We start from the raw sequence: 18,230 nt of genomic DNA on the forward strand, positions 1-18,230 counted from the left end.
TTGTAGACCGGCTACATTTCATATGTAGCCTGGCTAGCTGGGCTACATACGAAATGTAGTACAGGCAGCTCCTTTGATCTGAAGTGTGAAAGTGTTACGTGTGTGTGTGCATGTGTGTGTGTGTGTGTGTGTGTGTGTACGTGTACGTGTACGTGTGTGTGTGTACGTGTACGTGTGTGTGTACGTGTACGTGTGTGTGTACGTGTGTGTATATGTGTGTGTGTGTATGTATGTAGGTATGTATGTATGTATGTATGTATGTGTGTGTGTATGTATGTATGTATGTATGTATGCATGTATGTATGTATGTATGTATGTATGTATGTGTGTGTGCATGTATGTATGTATGTATGTACATATGTATGTTAGTGCATGGGCGGTATTGAAAAATAACAAACGGCATACCTTCCATAAAAGTATCATGCAGTATTAATGGTAAAGCCATTGGTATTAAAGTAACTGCTATTTACCTCAACAAAAGCACCAAATAGCTCAGCAAACCTCAGGTATAAATTACCACAAACAAACTTGTTTACATAGTTTGGTTAGCTGACTACATCAGCACCTGCCTACAAATATTGTCACATGCCTGGTAACCTTCTTAATGTGGGATGATACAAGCCCATAGGGAGGCCATAGTGCCCAGACAGTATGGCGGTATTAAACAAAACAGGCAGTATCAAAACCGGTATGACTTCAATATCACAGATTACTAACAATACCGGTATATCGCCCAGCTCTAAAATATGTATGTATGTCTGTACATATGTATGTATGTATGTACGTATGTATGTATGTGTGTATGTGTGTGTGTACGTATGTGTGTATGTATGTATATATGTATGTATGTATGTATGTATGTATGTATGTATGTATGTATGTATGTATGTATGTATGTATGTATGTATGTATGTATGTATGTATGTATGTATGTATGTATGTATTAATGTATGTATGTATGTATGTACCGTAATTCAATTTATTTTTGTGCAAAAAAAATTAGTGATGAAACTTTTTGTGTAAAAAATATTTTTGCATAGTTTATGTGAATGACTGCTCTATTAGAGTAGTTCATAAAAAAGTTTAGTTTAAGAAATTTTTGTACAAGTTTTGGCATGCAAAAATTATTTTACAACAAAAAAAGCAAATTATGGTATGTACTTAATGCGTAACATTTTATGCATACAGTGTTTGCACTGAAATTATTTATTATGCCCACCAGAGGAAGTAGCATTCATCAGTAATGAAGTAGAGCTACCTCAGTTTGCTGTGTACAATGAAGAGCTGCTACAATCTGTTACTCTTATTTGTGCCAATGGTGAAGGGAGTCGTGATCTTCAGATAGATATTGTTCATGATGAGTTGCCACGTCCTTTACCACATGGAGTGCATTTTACAACTGAAGGACCAACTTTTACTGTTAAAGAATTTGATAATGCAATTGAAGTCAGTATCAGTATGGCAAATCTGTCTAATAGTTTGGGAGTTGCTTGTAGTTCTCAGCAATCCCAAGCTTTTGCTCATTATCTTCTTACTACAGGTAAGATTTTACTGCTGATGAAAGCCTATACAAAATGGATTAAGAATCTTCATATTTCATAATTGATTCATAACAATAGCAACACATTACAGTATCACGATAAACATCATATAATTCTACTTTTGCATGTGCAACACATTTGAGTTTTAGGCCAATTTTTTTGTAAAGTGTGCACATAATGAAGAGAAAAGAATTTTTCATGTAAAGTTGGTGGTACAATTCCTGGAGCAAATTTGTTCAAATTTTGGCTGTCTGCTGAATCTACTTTTCTGCCTGTATAATATTTGGAGGAAGGAGCACAGAGTTTGTTACCTGTCACACTAGTTTCTTAAACCTTACTCCATCTAGTGTCCATTTGGTTCTACTTGGGATACTTAGAGATAATGAGTTACTCTCTAGAATTCCTATGGATATAATTACATGAAAATAACAAGGAGAAAACATCCTGACCACCTGGTAGACTCCTGTAAGCGTTTGAGCGTAAATCGGATGGCTGCAGGTTCGAGGCCACCTAGGTCCAGTCATGGATTTTTTCTCCAACTTTTCAAACACAACTTAAGTAGTTAAAGTCTAAGTAGCTAAAGTCTTTGAGCAGGCTGTAGGACCAGGTGTCCTACAGACCTTCAGCACTTGTGCTGTAAAGCATTAATAAATAAATAAATAAATAAATTTCATCCTTTACCTTATTGTAGTGTTACATTTATACTGTTTGGTAAAGACTCTGCGTATTGGTATATCAAAATGCATTTTTTTGTATTGTAACATTGAATGAAATTATATATAATACAACCAACAGTTAACACAATTTTCTAATTATTTCAGCTAACTGTTAATTGGTTTTATTGAAATCACTGATAGTGTTTTATTATTATTGTGTGTGTGTGTGTTCGAGTGTTGACTGTGAAGATGTATGATCTTGTATGTTTGTAGAAGAACCTTTTGTCTATGCTACTGGAGAGTCAATACAAGTTCCATACTCCAGCACCTTCACCATACAGTTCATAGTAGCTGTGAGCTCAAATGGTTCCAGCAGTGTATTGACAAATCTAACAGATTATAGTATTGAGAGACGCAATAATGTTGGCATCACAGTAGAGACCTTTAACAGCTCTGACATTGAAATTATTTCAGATTATACGTTTCAACTAGTCATACCTAGAGCTGATATAATTCATAGTGGGCGGTACATATTCTTAGCAGGTTAGCAGTGAATACAGGTAATACAGGTTTGTTTATTTTATTTCTACTAAATATTCTTTTAGAATTTTCAGGAGAATCAAATCTTACTGCTGATACTATTGTTGAAGTAATATGTAAGTTCTATTAATTACAGTTTATATCTATTGTCCTGTATGTGTTTGAATTTTTATATTAATGAGCTTCTGTTTTGAAAACATTATTTAAATACTTAAATTAATTTCCTATTAGAAATCTCCTATTGTTAGGTGTATATAACTTTGATTTGCATACATACATACATACGTACATAACTACATCAGTAAATATGTGAATCTATTAATCATGCAATAGCTCCCAGTACTTCAATCAATGAGTCAACGACATATGAACTTGTTGGACAGACAGTGAAGCTATTTTGTACCATACTGTTCTCGGGAATTGAAACATTTCCTGACAGTTTGTTTAATTTTACTGTTGACTGGTACCAGGATGGAAATATCACTGCCACAACCACAGTAGTGGGTAATAGTGTACACACCTTAGTGTTGGATAGTGTGAATGTTAGCAGTAGTGGTCTGTACACTTGTGCTGTTTCTGGATTTCCTGAAGGAAATGAATTTCAACTCAATGTAATTCCAAGTTAGTTATGTGTAAATTGTGTGTAAGTTACTTAAGGTGTGCCTGTGCTTCACTGTTGTATAGTGTAAAGTATTTTTATTATATGTGTAGGTACTTGCCATATCTATTATATCAGTGGCTGGGTACATGTTGTGTGTGTGTCAAGCATTGTTAGCACTAGTTTGAAGGTGATAGCATTTACTGTATGCATTACTACACATTTATGTAGGTCCTGTTAGCATCGGATATGATGTTAACAACATCATTCCAAGTGGCAATATCATCAATAATTTCCTTGTGCTTGTTGGACCCCCACTCCCTGAGGCACCTCGGAATGAAGAAGAAGGAGAAGACTTTCCTGTTTCTATGACAACATTATCTTGCTATACTGCAAGGGGCTATGAGAACCCAGTGTGGCAGCTGCCAGATGGTAATGGCTCAGAAGCATTCATTGTATCTAGTGTTTCAGTGTATGAAACACAATTGATTATAAATCCATCTCTGTTTCCTGATGATTACATTGATAAAGTTGTATGTATAACTTCTAATGGATTTGTGAATTCATCAGTTATTGTGACAACCCGTAAGTGTTAAAATGTTTGCATTTGTTTAGCATTGTATAACAATGAGAAAGTATGAAACATTTACATACTTAAATGATTTTATGATAATTATTATTTTCATGGTGTGATTTCTTTTTATAGAGAATCCTTACGTTGAGTTATTGGTTCCTAACCCTCTGTCAGTGATGTATGCACAAAACACTTCCATAGCAATAAAAATTATATGGAATTCAGATGGTATTGTAAATATGTTGGAAGATTATATCATTGAACACATTTCTACATCTGGTGATGTTGTAAGTAGCACTCCTTTTATTGTTGAGGATGCATCACAACTAATATTTGATTTCCCATTGGGTCCAGCTAGTACAGCAACTGCTGGTACTTATAATTTTGGTAAGTACGTATAGTCCTTACATTTTGTGTGTGTTTTTACTGGCTATCTTTGTACTTACATAGTTGCACGAGGCCGCATTGCACCAGTTAACGTTACTGTAGAAGGTAATTATAAAATTGGAGTATAAATTATTAAATACTTTGGCTATAGTTCCTAGTTTAACAGTCAGTGAGGAAACAATGGTAGTTATAATTGGAGATGATGTCACAGTAGAGTGTGTACCATCTGATACTAGCTACTCTGTTGAATGGGAATATTTCTATGATACTGGTAGTATTTCAATTCCATCCATGCAGGGAGGTAGGTAGTGGATGCAGATGCATATTCATTCTTGGGATATTTTTATTAGATCCTGAACTACTGTCACGACTTCAGTATGAATCACCATTTTATAAAGTGACACTGAAAAATGCTACATTAAATGATAATGGAAGATTTGACTGTTATATACCTCCAGTGGGAGGAGATTCTATGACAACAATACTTGAGAGAATACAATTACATGTGTTTGAAAGTATGTGAGGTATATACCCCTAAATGGTGTTTTATTTGTGATTATATTTACAGAGCCAGTTGTCATTGGACGCTCACGTTTTTCAGTGATTCCAGAAAATAATGTGATTAATATTAGGAGTAGTGGACAGAAAAGAGGAGTACCTTTTGATGAAGTGAATGTAAGATGCTATACAACGCAAGGATATGAGAATCCTGTTTGGGTGATATCTACTGGTGACTTTTCATCTGGTTCAATAGCTATTGGCGATGACATGATAACATTACCAGATGGTAGCACAGTATCAACGTTGGTAGTGCAAGAGTCTCTATACGAGTCTAGGATCAGCATTCTTACATCTGGTGTTAATATTACATCAAATTTGGTGTGTGAGTCACAAAGTAATCCCGGTCTTCAGTACAGCATAGTGATCACTACAAGTAAGCTTACATACATACTACATACATACATACACATCCTAATGTAAGTAGAAATTTTATAGCTTAGTAGGCTAGGGATCATTACAAAAGTGTTGAAAAATGGTTCTGCCTGTTACACAACACAGCCTTGTATATGGAGAGTAGTATGCAAATATGTCTGTTCCTCTTAGATTGACTATATCAGGCGTGATATAAAAGTTATGGATGAATGCAATTTTGTTGCACGTGAAAGCTGAGACTATTGACATGCTACTTGTAGATCTATATAGTAGAGCGGCATAGCACCAAAAAATGGGAATTTCGTGTACTTTGTGATACAATTATGAAACTCCACACAAATTGTGCTTCTCATGACATATGATTTTTGATATAGAGCCATCACAGATTTGACCTTTGGTGACCTTTAGAGCCATTTTTTCACTGAAAATTAATCATTTTTGTCTTTATCTCCCTGAGGCATTATTTTACACTGTATCAAATTAAAGGTGTTGATCTAAGAAATATATTGATTTTTGTTTGAAGTTTGTATCTCATTCCACTGCAAAGTTATGATCATTTTTGTATGTCATTAAATTCCTTGCCCTTGGGATGTAAATTACTAATGGACAAGTAATTCATAGAATTTCATGGTAATATAAATGATCATAACTTTGGAATGCAATCACCTATTGACTTCAAATAAAAGCTGAGTAGTTTGTTTTAGCAGCACCTTTAATTTGAAACTGTGCAAAATGATGCCTCAGGGAGATAACAACCTAAAAGATGAATTTTCAATACAAAAATGGCTGTAAAGGTCACCAAAGGTCAAATATAAGATGGCTCTATATCCAAAAAATTATGTCACAAGGAGTACAACTTATTCATAAATGTATCAAAAATAGCACAACTATCGCACTATGCCACTCTACTAATAGTGTTGGCTATTGTTGAGTTATACTTTCTGAAGGCAAATGTTGTTAGATACGTACGTAGGTATGTTGTTAGTTATCTAATTATATAGTCAGTTAGTAGAAAGTTCCGTTATTATTAAATTTCTTGAAAGCTCAGTTTCAGCTTACAATAAAACCACAATGATGACAACATCAATAATATGTCACACAATACCTTACATACAGTATATTTGTCTAAACACAACACACATACTACTTTGAAAGCATGAATTGGCTAGATTGTACTCAAACAATATTGCCAACGTGCCATGAATGTGTATGAGGTGCACACACATACACACTCATTTACCACATAGCACATACACACAATGTAAAAGACTTACATACCTATGTAGTAGTAGTTTAGTTATCAAGCACACTATGTGTTTTTTTACAGGTCCTATTTACTTTCAGTCTATACCACCCAGCCCTATCATGTTGGAGTATTTTACTCTATCAACTCCAATAATATTAAGAGTAGCCATAGAGTCATATGATGGAATACTGAATAATGTAGGAGAAGAAGGATTGATAGTGACACATTTAGACTTGAATGATACAGAGTTTATACCAACAGATGTTGATAGTTCCACACAACTATTTACATTAGAGTTAGGTCTGGCTGGGTCACGTACATCTGGTAATTATATTGTAGGTAAGTATGATGGTAGTTCTGTGGTAGTTTGCTGCTGCTTATCTTGTATACCGTTTTACAGAATATCCTGGTGATAAAATAGGCACAATAGAAGTGATTGTTAACTGTAAGTTAATGACATACTCTTTCACTCCTGCTATACATGAATCATACACTCCAAAAAGAACGATCAAAAATTTTATAGGTTTTTGGTTTGATTATAGCTTGTACATTGTTCAATGAAGAATCCAGCACGGAAAAATGCCCACCGGGATACATTAACACCTTGATGCATAGCAATACTCAAAACATTTAGCTACAGAGAAGCTTCGTTAATGTTCATTAAGGGAGATTTAGAGAGAGCACAGGGACACTTTTAATGGCCTTCTTCAAAATTTTAAAGCAATTGAGATACTCCAATATAAAAGAGTGGCTATAAGCAACAAATTTCATTCACTTTGTGATAAAAGCACCAAAGTTTCTGTGGAAGTTGAGAAAGGTATACTAAATCATTTGAGATACGGTGCCACATCAAAAGCATTGTCCTATGGCATGTTTGAAAACTTTAAATTAGGTTATAAGCCCATTTCTAGCTGGTCAGAAAACCATACAAATGTAAGTATTTCAAATTTACAAGTGCAATCAAAAAATCTTTCAAAATGTGGTAAAATAAACTGTTTTGAACACTGTCAATATTTCAGTGTTATAAGTACAGGCACAATCCAATAGAAATAATATGTTGCACATCTATGGCTTCAGATACTATGACCTTCTGTGCTTCTTAACATGGCAAGCTAATGACCTGGATGGGCACTTCCTTTGATCAGCTTTTGGATATGACAATCCCTTGCTTGTCTATACAGATGCAAAGTTTCAGTATATTTACTATTGAGCACTTTGTGGCTTCTCTAAAATACATTTCCTATTTATTTTATTTGTCAGGTTCTTTGAGTGTGATATAATTGGTAATTTTAATGACACCGTATCTGATATGAAATAATATGAATTAAGCAAATGTTATACAAAATTTGGCACTTTTATCAAAAAGTGAACGATTTTTTTGCTTAGCCACTCTACCAAGAGTTAATAATAAGAGAGGAGAGTGTCTAACGCCGTATAGTCCTGTAATAGATGATTGCGCAGAAGTTAAACGGCTTCTTTTCCATGTAACGTACAGACTGGCTAGTATATTTTCGCTTTAACCACAAAGGCTATCCCAGACACAAGGGCGTGCGTTCAACTTGATGTTCACCACGAAGAGCATCGCTCTTTTGCGTAAAGAAGTGTGGCTGTTAACCTCGAAGATAACTCTGGGGGAGAGCGTCTGAGAAACCAATAAACACTGAACCAAAGGCGGAGTATCGCTTCGAATTTTCACTGCGTCGCCATGTTACCCTACCTTTGAGCATTCTTCAATTGAAGAAGTACTGTTCCCTGTCATACAGCTCAGTGTTTAGTTCAGTCTTCGAATATTCTCGAGGATTCATCATGGTGCGGCTAAACTAATTGCGATAAGGAAACGAACGAATACTAGAACCCTATACGTTACACGGAAAGGAAGCCGTTTAACTTCTGTGCAATCATCTATTACAGGCCTATACAGCGTTAGACACTCTCCTCTCTTATTATTAACTCTTGACTCTACTAATAGAGCATTCAAGAGGTCTATTAGCAGTACCATTCATTCATGCATGTATATATTCAAATTTAAGTCAGTTACTACGTATGAAATAAGACCTTAACAATCAACATTTCCACTGATATATGCACTCCATATAGACCACTCAGATGCAATAACAACACACGAATATTTCAATGCAAAATTCAGTGGAGATTATTATAATGTATACACCATACTGTATAGTAGAAAAGTTTGGTATATTTGGCGAATTCATATAATTAATGGTGTTTCACCAACTAAAATCTGCCAAATCCTTTGTCAAGTAATAGCTAACAGCAAATTCGTCAAACTTTTTCTTGCCAAAATCCTATCACAACAAATTTGTCAAAGCTTCCTCCCACCAAACTTTCCTGCTATACAATAGCTAGATAATGACTATATACCTGTTGAATGTGCTCCTCCCATTGCTATCTCCTGTGTCCACCCATGTTGTTGTAATGACAATAAAAATGTTATTCCTATTAAGATAATTATCTCTTCTCTTTACTTACAGTGCCAACCATAACAACCACTAATGAAATTATAGTTCTTAGTGGAGAAAGTGTTACACTGGAGTGTCTTCCTTCTAATAGTGACCTTGAGTTTGTCTGGTACTATGAAACCGCTAATGACTCTGGTCCAATTTCATTTCAGTCTGAGGGTGATGAAGATCCTGTACCCCTTCCACTACAGTTTTCAATCCCATCACGTAACCTTTACCAGATTATATTACCTGTTGCTGACATAACTGATACTGGAAATTACACTTGTATTATACAAGGTCCTCCTGATGATAATGTAGTGATATCTGAGACTATTTCCCTCACTGTTGAACCAGGTGGGTAAAATATTGTTTCACTAAAATAGTTGTTAGTGTACATTGTAGCATGTGGGAAGGAACATGATGAACGCTTTTCTTATGGAGTGCTGTGGCCAATAACAAAAGTCAATTCTGTTGCTGAAGTCTTCTGTACAGACATCAACCCATCATTTGGGTTTGGTCCATATGCCACTAGAAATTGTACTAGTAATGATGTCTGGGGTAGAGTGGACACATCACAGTGTAGTATTAGTCCTACTAGACAATCAAACATTGTAGTGTACTCCAATTTTATCCCTGTACCTAGTAGTGAAAGTGATGTTACATCCATCCCTGAAATTGAACAGGTTTGTTGCTATATTATATTCACATGTGCTTGAGTAGTTTCTTCAATTTTATAGCTATTAGACTTGTACAATGGATCAGAGTCTGTTAGTGTTGAGTTTGAGATACTCCCTGATAGAGTGGTTGTTCTGGATCGTAGTAGTAGTGGAATTACTAGAAGACAGACTGGTGTTTTGCCAGTAGAGTTATCTGTGTTAGTACCTTATGTAATTACTGTTCAACTGCTTAATAATGGTACTTCTCTGGAGAATGTCAGTCAAGCTATTCAAGGTGTTTTTAATGTGTCTGGAGAAATTGTAGGATTTAATTCAGTTGGTATGATAAGTATGGTGTTTTAATTCTTTTTGTATCATTTCTATAAATTGTTAGATATCTGTGTGTGTAGTCCTACAACAGAAGTAGGTGACGTTTTTGAAGATGTGTTAACTACTGTGGATGTTTGTGTTGGAACATCAGTTAATCCTTGTTTGTGTAATGAATCCAGTTGTATGGTGAGTCTACAACTAATGGTTGCAGTTATCATTGCACTTATTATTAGTGTAATGGGGAAGGATACACTGGAGATGGTATGTTGTGTGCCAGAGACAGCGATCGTGACACTTTTCCTGATATCAGCTTAAATTGTACATTATTGACATGTATCAAGGTGAACAATATAGTATTAGTTGTGCTTATTTCATTAAATATAATGTATGTAGGATCAATGTCCTTTCATTGCAACTACTAATGGTAAAGATGAGACTCCTTGTCAAACAATGCTAAGTGGTACGTACATAGCAGTGATTATTGTTGAAGATGTTCTCTCGGTTATTCAGGTAATGACAGTGTGATTAGATGCATCACAGAAACTGATTCAGATTATGGAATTGCTTGGCCTACCAGTGTGGCCAACACAAGTGCCACCAATAGTTGTCCACATGGATTTGGTATGGAATTAAAAATATCCATCAAAAATGATATCCATGTGTTAAAAAATACTAATGCTATTCATTTTTTTGTTTTCTTAAATTTGTAGGTACTGCTATAAGGCTATGTAACTCCAGTGGTGAATGGGAAACACCAATAGTCACAAACTGTTCATCTTATGAGTATAGAGCTCTGATCAATGTCATGACACAGGTACATATTAGTATAATACACATAGACTATTAAAATAACATGCTACTTGTTAATGTTCAGATATCTCAAGCTGCAACCAATGGATCAACTACTTCAACATTAGATATAAACCACCTGACTACCAACTTGGCTATTGTTTCTAACAGAACAGATGAAGGCACTTCAGAGTATCCTACTGATTTAGTTAATGCTAATGAACTACTTGAATTTTCAATAAGGTGTGGTTACTACTATACCAACACACAGTAGGAATAATATTATTAAAAGTAGAGATAGAAATTTACCAGCATGCCAGTAAAAATTACCAATTTGGATATCAATATTTAGCATCTGAACATAAAAGATTTTCAGTATGGACACTACAATAAACATTTTAAAAAGGTGCAATGAAAAGGTGTGAACAAAGGAAAGAAACTGGCCTAACTTGGGAATTGAACACTTGGTCACTAGACTATAGTCCTTAAATGAAATATATGCTAAAAGTCAATCTTTACAGATTTATGATGTTAACGATATCAGTATACCGACACCAATACTAATATTGTATAGGCGCACTTCTACAGGAGAGTACTTACAGTACTTGTTTAGTTTAGTATTCAAATAGTAGCCATTATTGAATAGAAAAATTTGTACTTGCTAGGATAATTTGTTTACCAAGTTTGTTATACTGTTTAACTTTATTTAGCATGATAGAAGAAGACCCGGACATATTGTCCTCACCGGAAACAGTCCAGGTATGCATTCATGCTGGTAACCACTATTGTTTAACATGATTTGTTTTGTGCAGAGTGTTGTTGATTGCTTCAGTAACCTACTCAGTCCTACCAATGATGTTGGGTGGGATCAGCTGGAAGAGGTGACTGCATTAACAGTACTAATATAAAGTGATGTGCTATTATAATCGATCATATTAGATGGATAGTAATCAAAGCCAAGTTTTGCTTATCAATGCTGAAAGATTTGGAATAGCTCTGGCTGAAAATCTTGTGGAAGTTGGAACACCACAGACTTTTGAAGCAGAGAATATTGGTACGTATTCAATAGTAGCAATTTTCTTTACAAAATTTGTAACTAGTATAATACTGTTTACAAAATGAGCACAACACAACTGAATTGCTGTTTGAAATCATTCATGAATTGTAACAATAAGCTATGTACTTCTATTACATATTCTCTGTATGCACACAAGTTGTTGAGGTGAATTATATAGTGACATAATTGTATGCCTTTATTTTAACAGTTATTAGAGCAGAGCTGACAAGCAATAACAATGTACAAGATGTCATATTCCCTGACAATTCACAGACCAATTCACCATCTTCAATACTGATTCCAGCAGAGTTTATCATTGAGAGATCCTCAGTTACTGGTGATCTATAGATTTTTATGTACTTATGTGTATTGTATATGCTTTTGCAGGTATTAATCCTATTCCAATTGTTAATGTACAGTATGAGAATTTAGAGAACATTTTGCCCATCAATTTTGTGAGGTAGACAATGGCCTGGTTGCATTGAAGCATCAATATCATTATTTTTGTCTCAATAGTACATTCTTTACACAACCAATAAGTCAACTGATATCCAGTCAAGTGACCGATGTGTCAGCCACTTCAACTGATTATTTTATTCAGTTAGCCTTCCAATACTCCATGGTAAATATGAAGCTTATATGTGCAATTAGCTATGCATTTGTTGTAATTGTGCACACATAGCCTGAAAACCTGAGCACAGTTTCTGAGATAAGATGTGGGTATTGGAATTTTTCATCAAATGAGGGAAGGTCTGCACTCTTGCATTGTCTATTGTACTGCTAATATAGTCTTTTTGTATTGATAGAGGTGGCTGGGATAGTACAGGAGTTGCAACTGTTTCAGTTACTAACAATACTATTACTTGTAATAGTAACCACTTGACCAGCTTTGCTGTACTAGTAGATGTGGCAGGAGGACATGGGGTATGTAAGATAGTGCTTGGTAGAACTGTATTTGACAAGTTTCTTTTGATAGACGATTTCAGAGGGAGAACAAAAAGCATTGTCTATAGTATCATACGTTGGATGTGGAATATCAATAGTTTGTTTGTTGATTGTGATAGCTGTACTATTATTTTATAGGTGAGTATTGCGTATGTAGTCTACTACCCAACTGTGTTTTACATGTATACAGCATGGTAGTACTGTATAGTAGGAATCATAGAGTTATGGACTTTCTTACCCCAAAAAACTACCTAGTATTGGTTGAGCATAAATAGGTCCAAAACTGCAACCTCAAACATTTCCAATAAGTTTCTATTGAATTTAACAAAATTTCTACTAACTTCAGCCAATCAACTATGCTTAATGCTACAGGCTTGATATTTTCACTGTTCAACGTCATATTGAGACGTGTATTTTAGCCAACTGTAGCGGCTACAGTGCATGCATCATGGATTTATCTTGGTCCTCCTTTGTGTCCCATTTTTTTCTCCACTGCCTTGAAGGTGTTGATTTGCACTAGCTAATGGTAGCTTGGCTGTTTCAAGAATCGTCCATAATTTCCGTAGTGAGTGAATTGATTGCTGAGGTACTTCTTGTACTATTCTTTGTTTGCAATGCTGTATAACAGACCTGAAAACATGTAGGGCACTCAAGTTTAATCGCAGTTTCCTGGATTGATTTCGGAGGTGATTCATTCACTTTGTAATGCTATATAATGGGTGGAACAAAACCAAAAACAAAGCGAAATGACAACAAGGTATTCCAGTAATTCATAGTTGAAGTGTGTGTTATGCCTGGCTGGGACAATTCTTTCCTTTGATGTGGTTCTCCAGTCATTGGTAAACAAACAAGTATATGGAAAATTAGAAATTTATATTTGAGTAGGGATCATAGAAATAAAAGCAAGAAGCAAGGAAACAAGGGAGGTCATCTACACCTAGTGGACATTTAATCCCTACCAGTGGCGTAACCAAACCCGAGCCTGGGCCCGGGTGTCACTACACTGTACTACGTATATTACTGAGAAAATTGAGATACTCTAATGGAGCAATGAATGACTCTAATAAAGCAGTCACACTGTTCAGAGAAGCAGTGTAGCTAATTATGTAGTTATAAAAATAAGGATTTTGATTATCAGCAATACAGCCATTGCCAGCAGGTAGTGACCTTATTTTTGCTCTTCAGCTTACCAATGCAGAGAGTCTAGCACTGGACCCTGGTATCAGTGTTAGTCTACTGATCCCTACTTCAGTCATGGCTATACTTATAATATGACTGAAGTACAGTGGTGAATTTAGGTGGGTTTCTGTGATTTTGACAGAAACCCCCTTTTGATATGCTGTATTGACATGTGTCATACCAAAATACTATTATACTACTGCATTTTAGCAGCAAGTGCATTGAACTAGCATCCATTGTAGTTATTAAACCTTTAGCAACATTTTATTTTTAACCTCCCACTGCTTTAAAAAATGATTGGGACACTCTAATAGATCAGTCAAGTAACTACTCTAATAAAGCAATCAAAGTTATGGCTTAACTATAACTTTGCCCTGCTTATTTTATAGTTTAAAGCATTGGATTTTTACTGTGACTGTTCACTAAAATTAGCCATCTCAGGGCTTCTAAATTATCAAATTTCCTGGGCCATGTTCTTGGGTGTCTTAATCTATAGTTAATGTTCAAAGACCCTTTTCAAAATCCTAGATTCGCCACTGAAGTGAAATTAAATGTCCTTTAGTATAGCTGCGGGCATAGATTATTTTCATGATCCCTACTCATATATAATTTTTCTTATACTTTTGATAATGTGTGCAATGTGCATGCATAAAAAAAGTGTTCATGATAAAAAGGAGGAGTTGATGTGACCAGACAATTGATAGTGTTCAGTTACATATTCTGTATGTAGCTATATGACCTCTGGAATCATTTGTGGTATATATTTCCTAATATGCCATCTGTTCATTTGTTGTTTTAACATTATAATTTTATGTAGTCGAACACTGATGAAAGGAATACACAACTTCATTCATCTCAACCTGTCAATTGCACTGTTGTTGGCCTTGATTGTATTTGTTAGTGGAATTGAAACTGCCACGGATAGTGATGTGAGTATGCCATTATCAACTAGCAATAGTTATTTCATTAACTTTTCTATGCCACAGGTTGCATGTAAAGTGGTAGCAGCTCTACTACACTACTTCTTCACTGCTGTGTTCACCTGGATGTTGTGTGAGGGTATCATGCTCTACTTTCTACTGGTCAAAGTATTCAATACTGGACTGGGACAGAAAAAGTGGTTCTACTTTGCTATAGGATGGGGTGAGTAAATTTATGGTCATTTTACAAACTGTTCTTTTAATATTTGCCTATATAGGTATTCCGATTCCGATTGTGGCTATTGCTGTCGGAGTAGCTCATGAACACTATGGGCATGAAGATTTGTGAGTATCATGCAAATTAGATTTTTTTAAATATTAATACATGTAGCTGTTGGATACACACAAGTGAAGGAGCCATTTGGGGTTTTGTTGCACCGATGCTAGTTGTGATTATGGTAAGTGTATTATGACTAATAGTCTGTATGTGTTGACTTGTGCATTTTTTTCAGGCAAACGTTGTCTTTCTGTTTCTGGCACTCCAATCTTTGTACCAAAGTCGAAAGCAGAAAATGTCAACACAAGATATGACCAATGTAGATATTGTTAAGTATGTAATTTATTCAAGACACACGATCGTCAAACATGGCACTCAGAGAGTAGTCTTGAGACGAAATGTAGCACTATACCATGTTTGTCTCTCACCTACTCTTTTCTACGTGCTATATTTGACCTATAATACCTTTACCTCATATACACATACAGAGAAATAACTATTATACCAAATGTTTCTTATAATTGATCTTAACCATTTTTTTTTTTAAATATAGGACTATACTTAAAGCTACTGTTATACTGCTACCCCTACTGGGTGTCACCTGGGTATTTGGTATTCTGGCTGTTAACCAAGAATCTAGTGCATTTGCATGGATATTCACAGTGCTGAACTCACTACAGGTTAGATATTATCTTTATCATTAGTTTGTTTACACTGTGATACAGGGATTGTTCATTTTGCTCTTCCATGTTGTCAGAAATGAAACGGTGAGGTGTACATGCAGTGTAAGCAATGAAATAAAATAATTACATGACATGAATTGTTTAGATATGGAAGAAGTTGACTACTTGTTGGGACAAAAAATCCAAATACAATATTGTGGGTTCTGTAAGTCAAATACAATATGTATCACTTTCACACAATCAAAGGAGCTGCCCAGGCTACATTCACAATGTTGCCCAGGCTACATTCACAATGTTGCCCAGGCTACATTCACAATGTTGCCCAGGCTACACTCACAATGTTGCCCAGTTGGCGGCTTTTCCTGGGGGCTACAACTGGGCAGCAATTATAGATGTTAAGGCCAAAATTGATTTGGGGGAATCGATTAGTACTAATGTGATTAGTATGCACAACTTGGGTTTCGTCATGAAAACCACTCAGACGGAAAGTGTTTTGTCATCCACTACCCTACAAGTTGGAAAACATTGGGCTAAGGTGAAAACTAGTGCTATAGCTTATTGACCAAGCGTTTCCGCACGTTTTCGAATATGGACCACACACCTATCACAAAATTACCACTCTACATGAAGTAATCACTCTATATACCCTAATTAACTCTGAAATTATTCCATAAATGATTCAATAGCACTGATTAAACATTACACTTGTGTAACTGAAATTCTCTGTGATATCTCTAGGATTTGTCCGTTCATCATAGCTGAACGTAGCCAGAACATCCAACTACTGATCCATAATCAAATCTTTTTGGCCTGTATATATAATACATCTAGTGGTTGCACTCTTATTGGCTTGGGTGATCGATTGCCCATGCTCAGGCTATTAGCCTGATACGGTCGAAGGTTATTAGCCTGATACGGATTGAAAGTGTTACATATTAGCTGCAACACGGGGGCATTCAGGCTTTTGTCTGATATGTATGTCCTCAGGCCTGCAGCCCTCAAGCTGAGGGAATACATACCAGCGCCCTCTTTCCCGTGTTACAACTATTATATGTTTTTCATCATATATCATATGCATGATAAACTTCTGCAAGAATTAACATTTATGACTAGTGTGTATTCTTTGTCATTATAGAGTAAACAGAATCTGTCTGGTTCAACAGATAAGATTAAAGACAGTGGAAAAAGTATAGTAATGATTTGTCTTTCCAAATGTAAAATACTTGTGTGTATTCTTGTAGCTGCTTCCACTGGTACTCCATACACTTCCAAATATGATGAGTCAGCTCTACATGAAGCTAGTGTTGGTGTAGGTGTGAGGGATTCTGAGGTGGAAATGACTCATACAAAAGCTACTGATCAATCTCATCGTATATCTGCTAATCCACCTGGTAAGATAATAGTAAGATGATTTATAGTAATTTTATAAATATAGAATATGAACAAGAAGAAGCAGTGACTACCGCAACATTCTCAAGAAGTACTAGGGTAGATGAGACAAACTTGTAGGACATAAAAATTTATACACACAATGTTTAGATTCCGGCAGTGGTATATAAATTTAGTTTATCAAACCAATTATTGTTTTTTATAACTGAAGAAGTCACTGCTATAGGATGGCACTAATAAGAGACTTGTGGCTAACCACCAATCAGCAAATTGACACCAAAAAAAATAAGACATTGAGTATGAAGTATTACCCACTTCAGAAAGTTCAGCGTAGGCATTACAACTTTGACTCCGTGCATATATACATAGCTAAATAGTTTCTATTGCTGGAGCTTACACTTGTACGTAATTGCAGCAAATTGATTCACTAACCACCTGTTACCTTGACCTACTCTGCATAGATAGCTATTGTTATCGTACATAATAATATATGGCTTAGCAGACACAATAATCATGACATGCATTAAATTTTATTATCATTTGTTAAAACATATTGGTGCTTTGTTAATCATGCATGTCTCCGACTTGTCTGCTGTAAATTTTTCTTAGTAGCTAATTCCGGCAAAAAGTTATTTGCTCAGCGGTACATTAATCTTATATAGTTGTATGTATAAGTAGCCAGCTACTAGCTAATAAGCTGGTGCACTAATATAAACTGATCGTCCGGTCTTTAGCCACTAGATCACGGATTATAGCTCAGTACTACAAAATAGTGTCTGGTGTATCTAGCTATAGATACACCAGACACTACTTTATAGCAGCTACAGTTTTTGTTCCCTTTTGCATATTTCGAGGCATATTTAGAACTGATTTACTGAGATGAAACCTCTCACATTAGTGATACTGACAATAGCTACTCTACTTGCAAGTAACTAAAACAACTACTTACAAGTATATAATAAAGTTTTAGCTAGACTTAAGTTTACTTACAAAATACAGGTAAGAGCTTCACTAAAATAGCATTTCACTGAATATAGGTTCTGTGTAATTTTTTCTAATTATTTATGT

General features: G+C 35.3%; 1 protein-coding gene across 2 annotated transcripts in view; it reads left to right on the forward strand.

The window, feature by feature from the left end:
- Nucleotides 1-17,367, forward strand: part of LOC136260544 (uncharacterized) — a 37,112-nt gene extending 19,745 nt beyond the window's left edge. Inside the window, exons 17-57 of one of the 2 annotated variants that reach the window (XM_066054325.1) lie at nt 1,223-1,540; nt 2,471-2,740; nt 2,803-2,853; nt 3,071-3,358; nt 3,567-3,920; nt 4,042-4,296; nt 4,360-4,401; nt 4,448-4,597; nt 4,647-4,811; nt 4,865-5,230; nt 6,557-6,814; nt 6,876-6,920; nt 8,968-9,291; nt 9,340-9,620; nt 9,675-9,933; nt 9,988-10,109; nt 10,157-10,264; nt 10,317-10,383; nt 10,434-10,544; nt 10,634-10,737; nt 10,798-10,955; nt 11,423-11,471; nt 11,525-11,593; nt 11,652-11,766; nt 11,978-12,106; nt 12,157-12,229; nt 12,286-12,391; nt 12,452-12,519; nt 12,576-12,693; nt 12,746-12,852; nt 14,711-14,822; nt 14,880-15,036; nt 15,092-15,158; nt 15,205-15,271; nt 15,326-15,423; nt 15,644-15,770; nt 15,816-15,857; nt 15,919-15,978; nt 16,909-16,960; nt 17,015-17,164; nt 17,209-17,367. In XM_066054325.1, the coding sequence (XP_065910397.1) occupies nt 1,223-1,540; nt 2,471-2,740; nt 2,803-2,853; nt 3,071-3,358; nt 3,567-3,920; nt 4,042-4,296; nt 4,360-4,401; nt 4,448-4,597; nt 4,647-4,811; nt 4,865-5,230; nt 6,557-6,814; nt 6,876-6,920; nt 8,968-9,291; nt 9,340-9,620; nt 9,675-9,933; nt 9,988-10,109; nt 10,157-10,264; nt 10,317-10,383; nt 10,434-10,544; nt 10,634-10,737; nt 10,798-10,955; nt 11,423-11,471; nt 11,525-11,593; nt 11,652-11,766; nt 11,978-12,106; nt 12,157-12,229; nt 12,286-12,391; nt 12,452-12,519; nt 12,576-12,693; nt 12,746-12,852; nt 14,711-14,822; nt 14,880-15,036; nt 15,092-15,158; nt 15,205-15,271; nt 15,326-15,423; nt 15,644-15,770; nt 15,816-15,857; nt 15,919-15,978; nt 16,909-16,960; nt 17,015-17,164; nt 17,209-17,282 (5,936 nt within the window). In that variant the 3' untranslated portion in view covers nt 17,283-17,367. The remainder of the gene's footprint in view (nt 1-1,222; nt 1,541-2,470; nt 2,741-2,802; nt 2,854-3,070; nt 3,359-3,566; nt 3,921-4,041; nt 4,297-4,359; nt 4,402-4,447; nt 4,598-4,646; nt 4,812-4,864; nt 5,231-6,556; nt 6,815-6,875; nt 6,921-8,967; nt 9,292-9,339; nt 9,621-9,674; nt 9,934-9,987; nt 10,110-10,156; nt 10,265-10,316; nt 10,384-10,433; nt 10,545-10,633; nt 10,738-10,797; nt 10,956-11,422; nt 11,472-11,524; nt 11,594-11,651; nt 11,767-11,977; nt 12,107-12,156; nt 12,230-12,285; nt 12,392-12,451; nt 12,520-12,575; nt 12,694-12,745; nt 12,853-14,710; nt 14,823-14,879; nt 15,037-15,091; nt 15,159-15,204; nt 15,272-15,325; nt 15,424-15,643; nt 15,771-15,815; nt 15,858-15,918; nt 15,979-16,908; nt 16,961-17,014; nt 17,165-17,208) is intronic. The other variant, XM_066054326.1, reaches the window with a different exon arrangement.
- Nucleotides 17,368-18,230: the final 863 nt, after the last annotated feature.

Source organism: Dysidea avara, chromosome 7 (assembly GCF_963678975.1).
Source record: "Dysidea avara chromosome 7, odDysAvar1.4, whole genome shotgun sequence".
NCBI lineage: Eukaryota > Metazoa > Porifera > Demospongiae > Dictyoceratida > Dysideidae > Dysidea > Dysidea avara.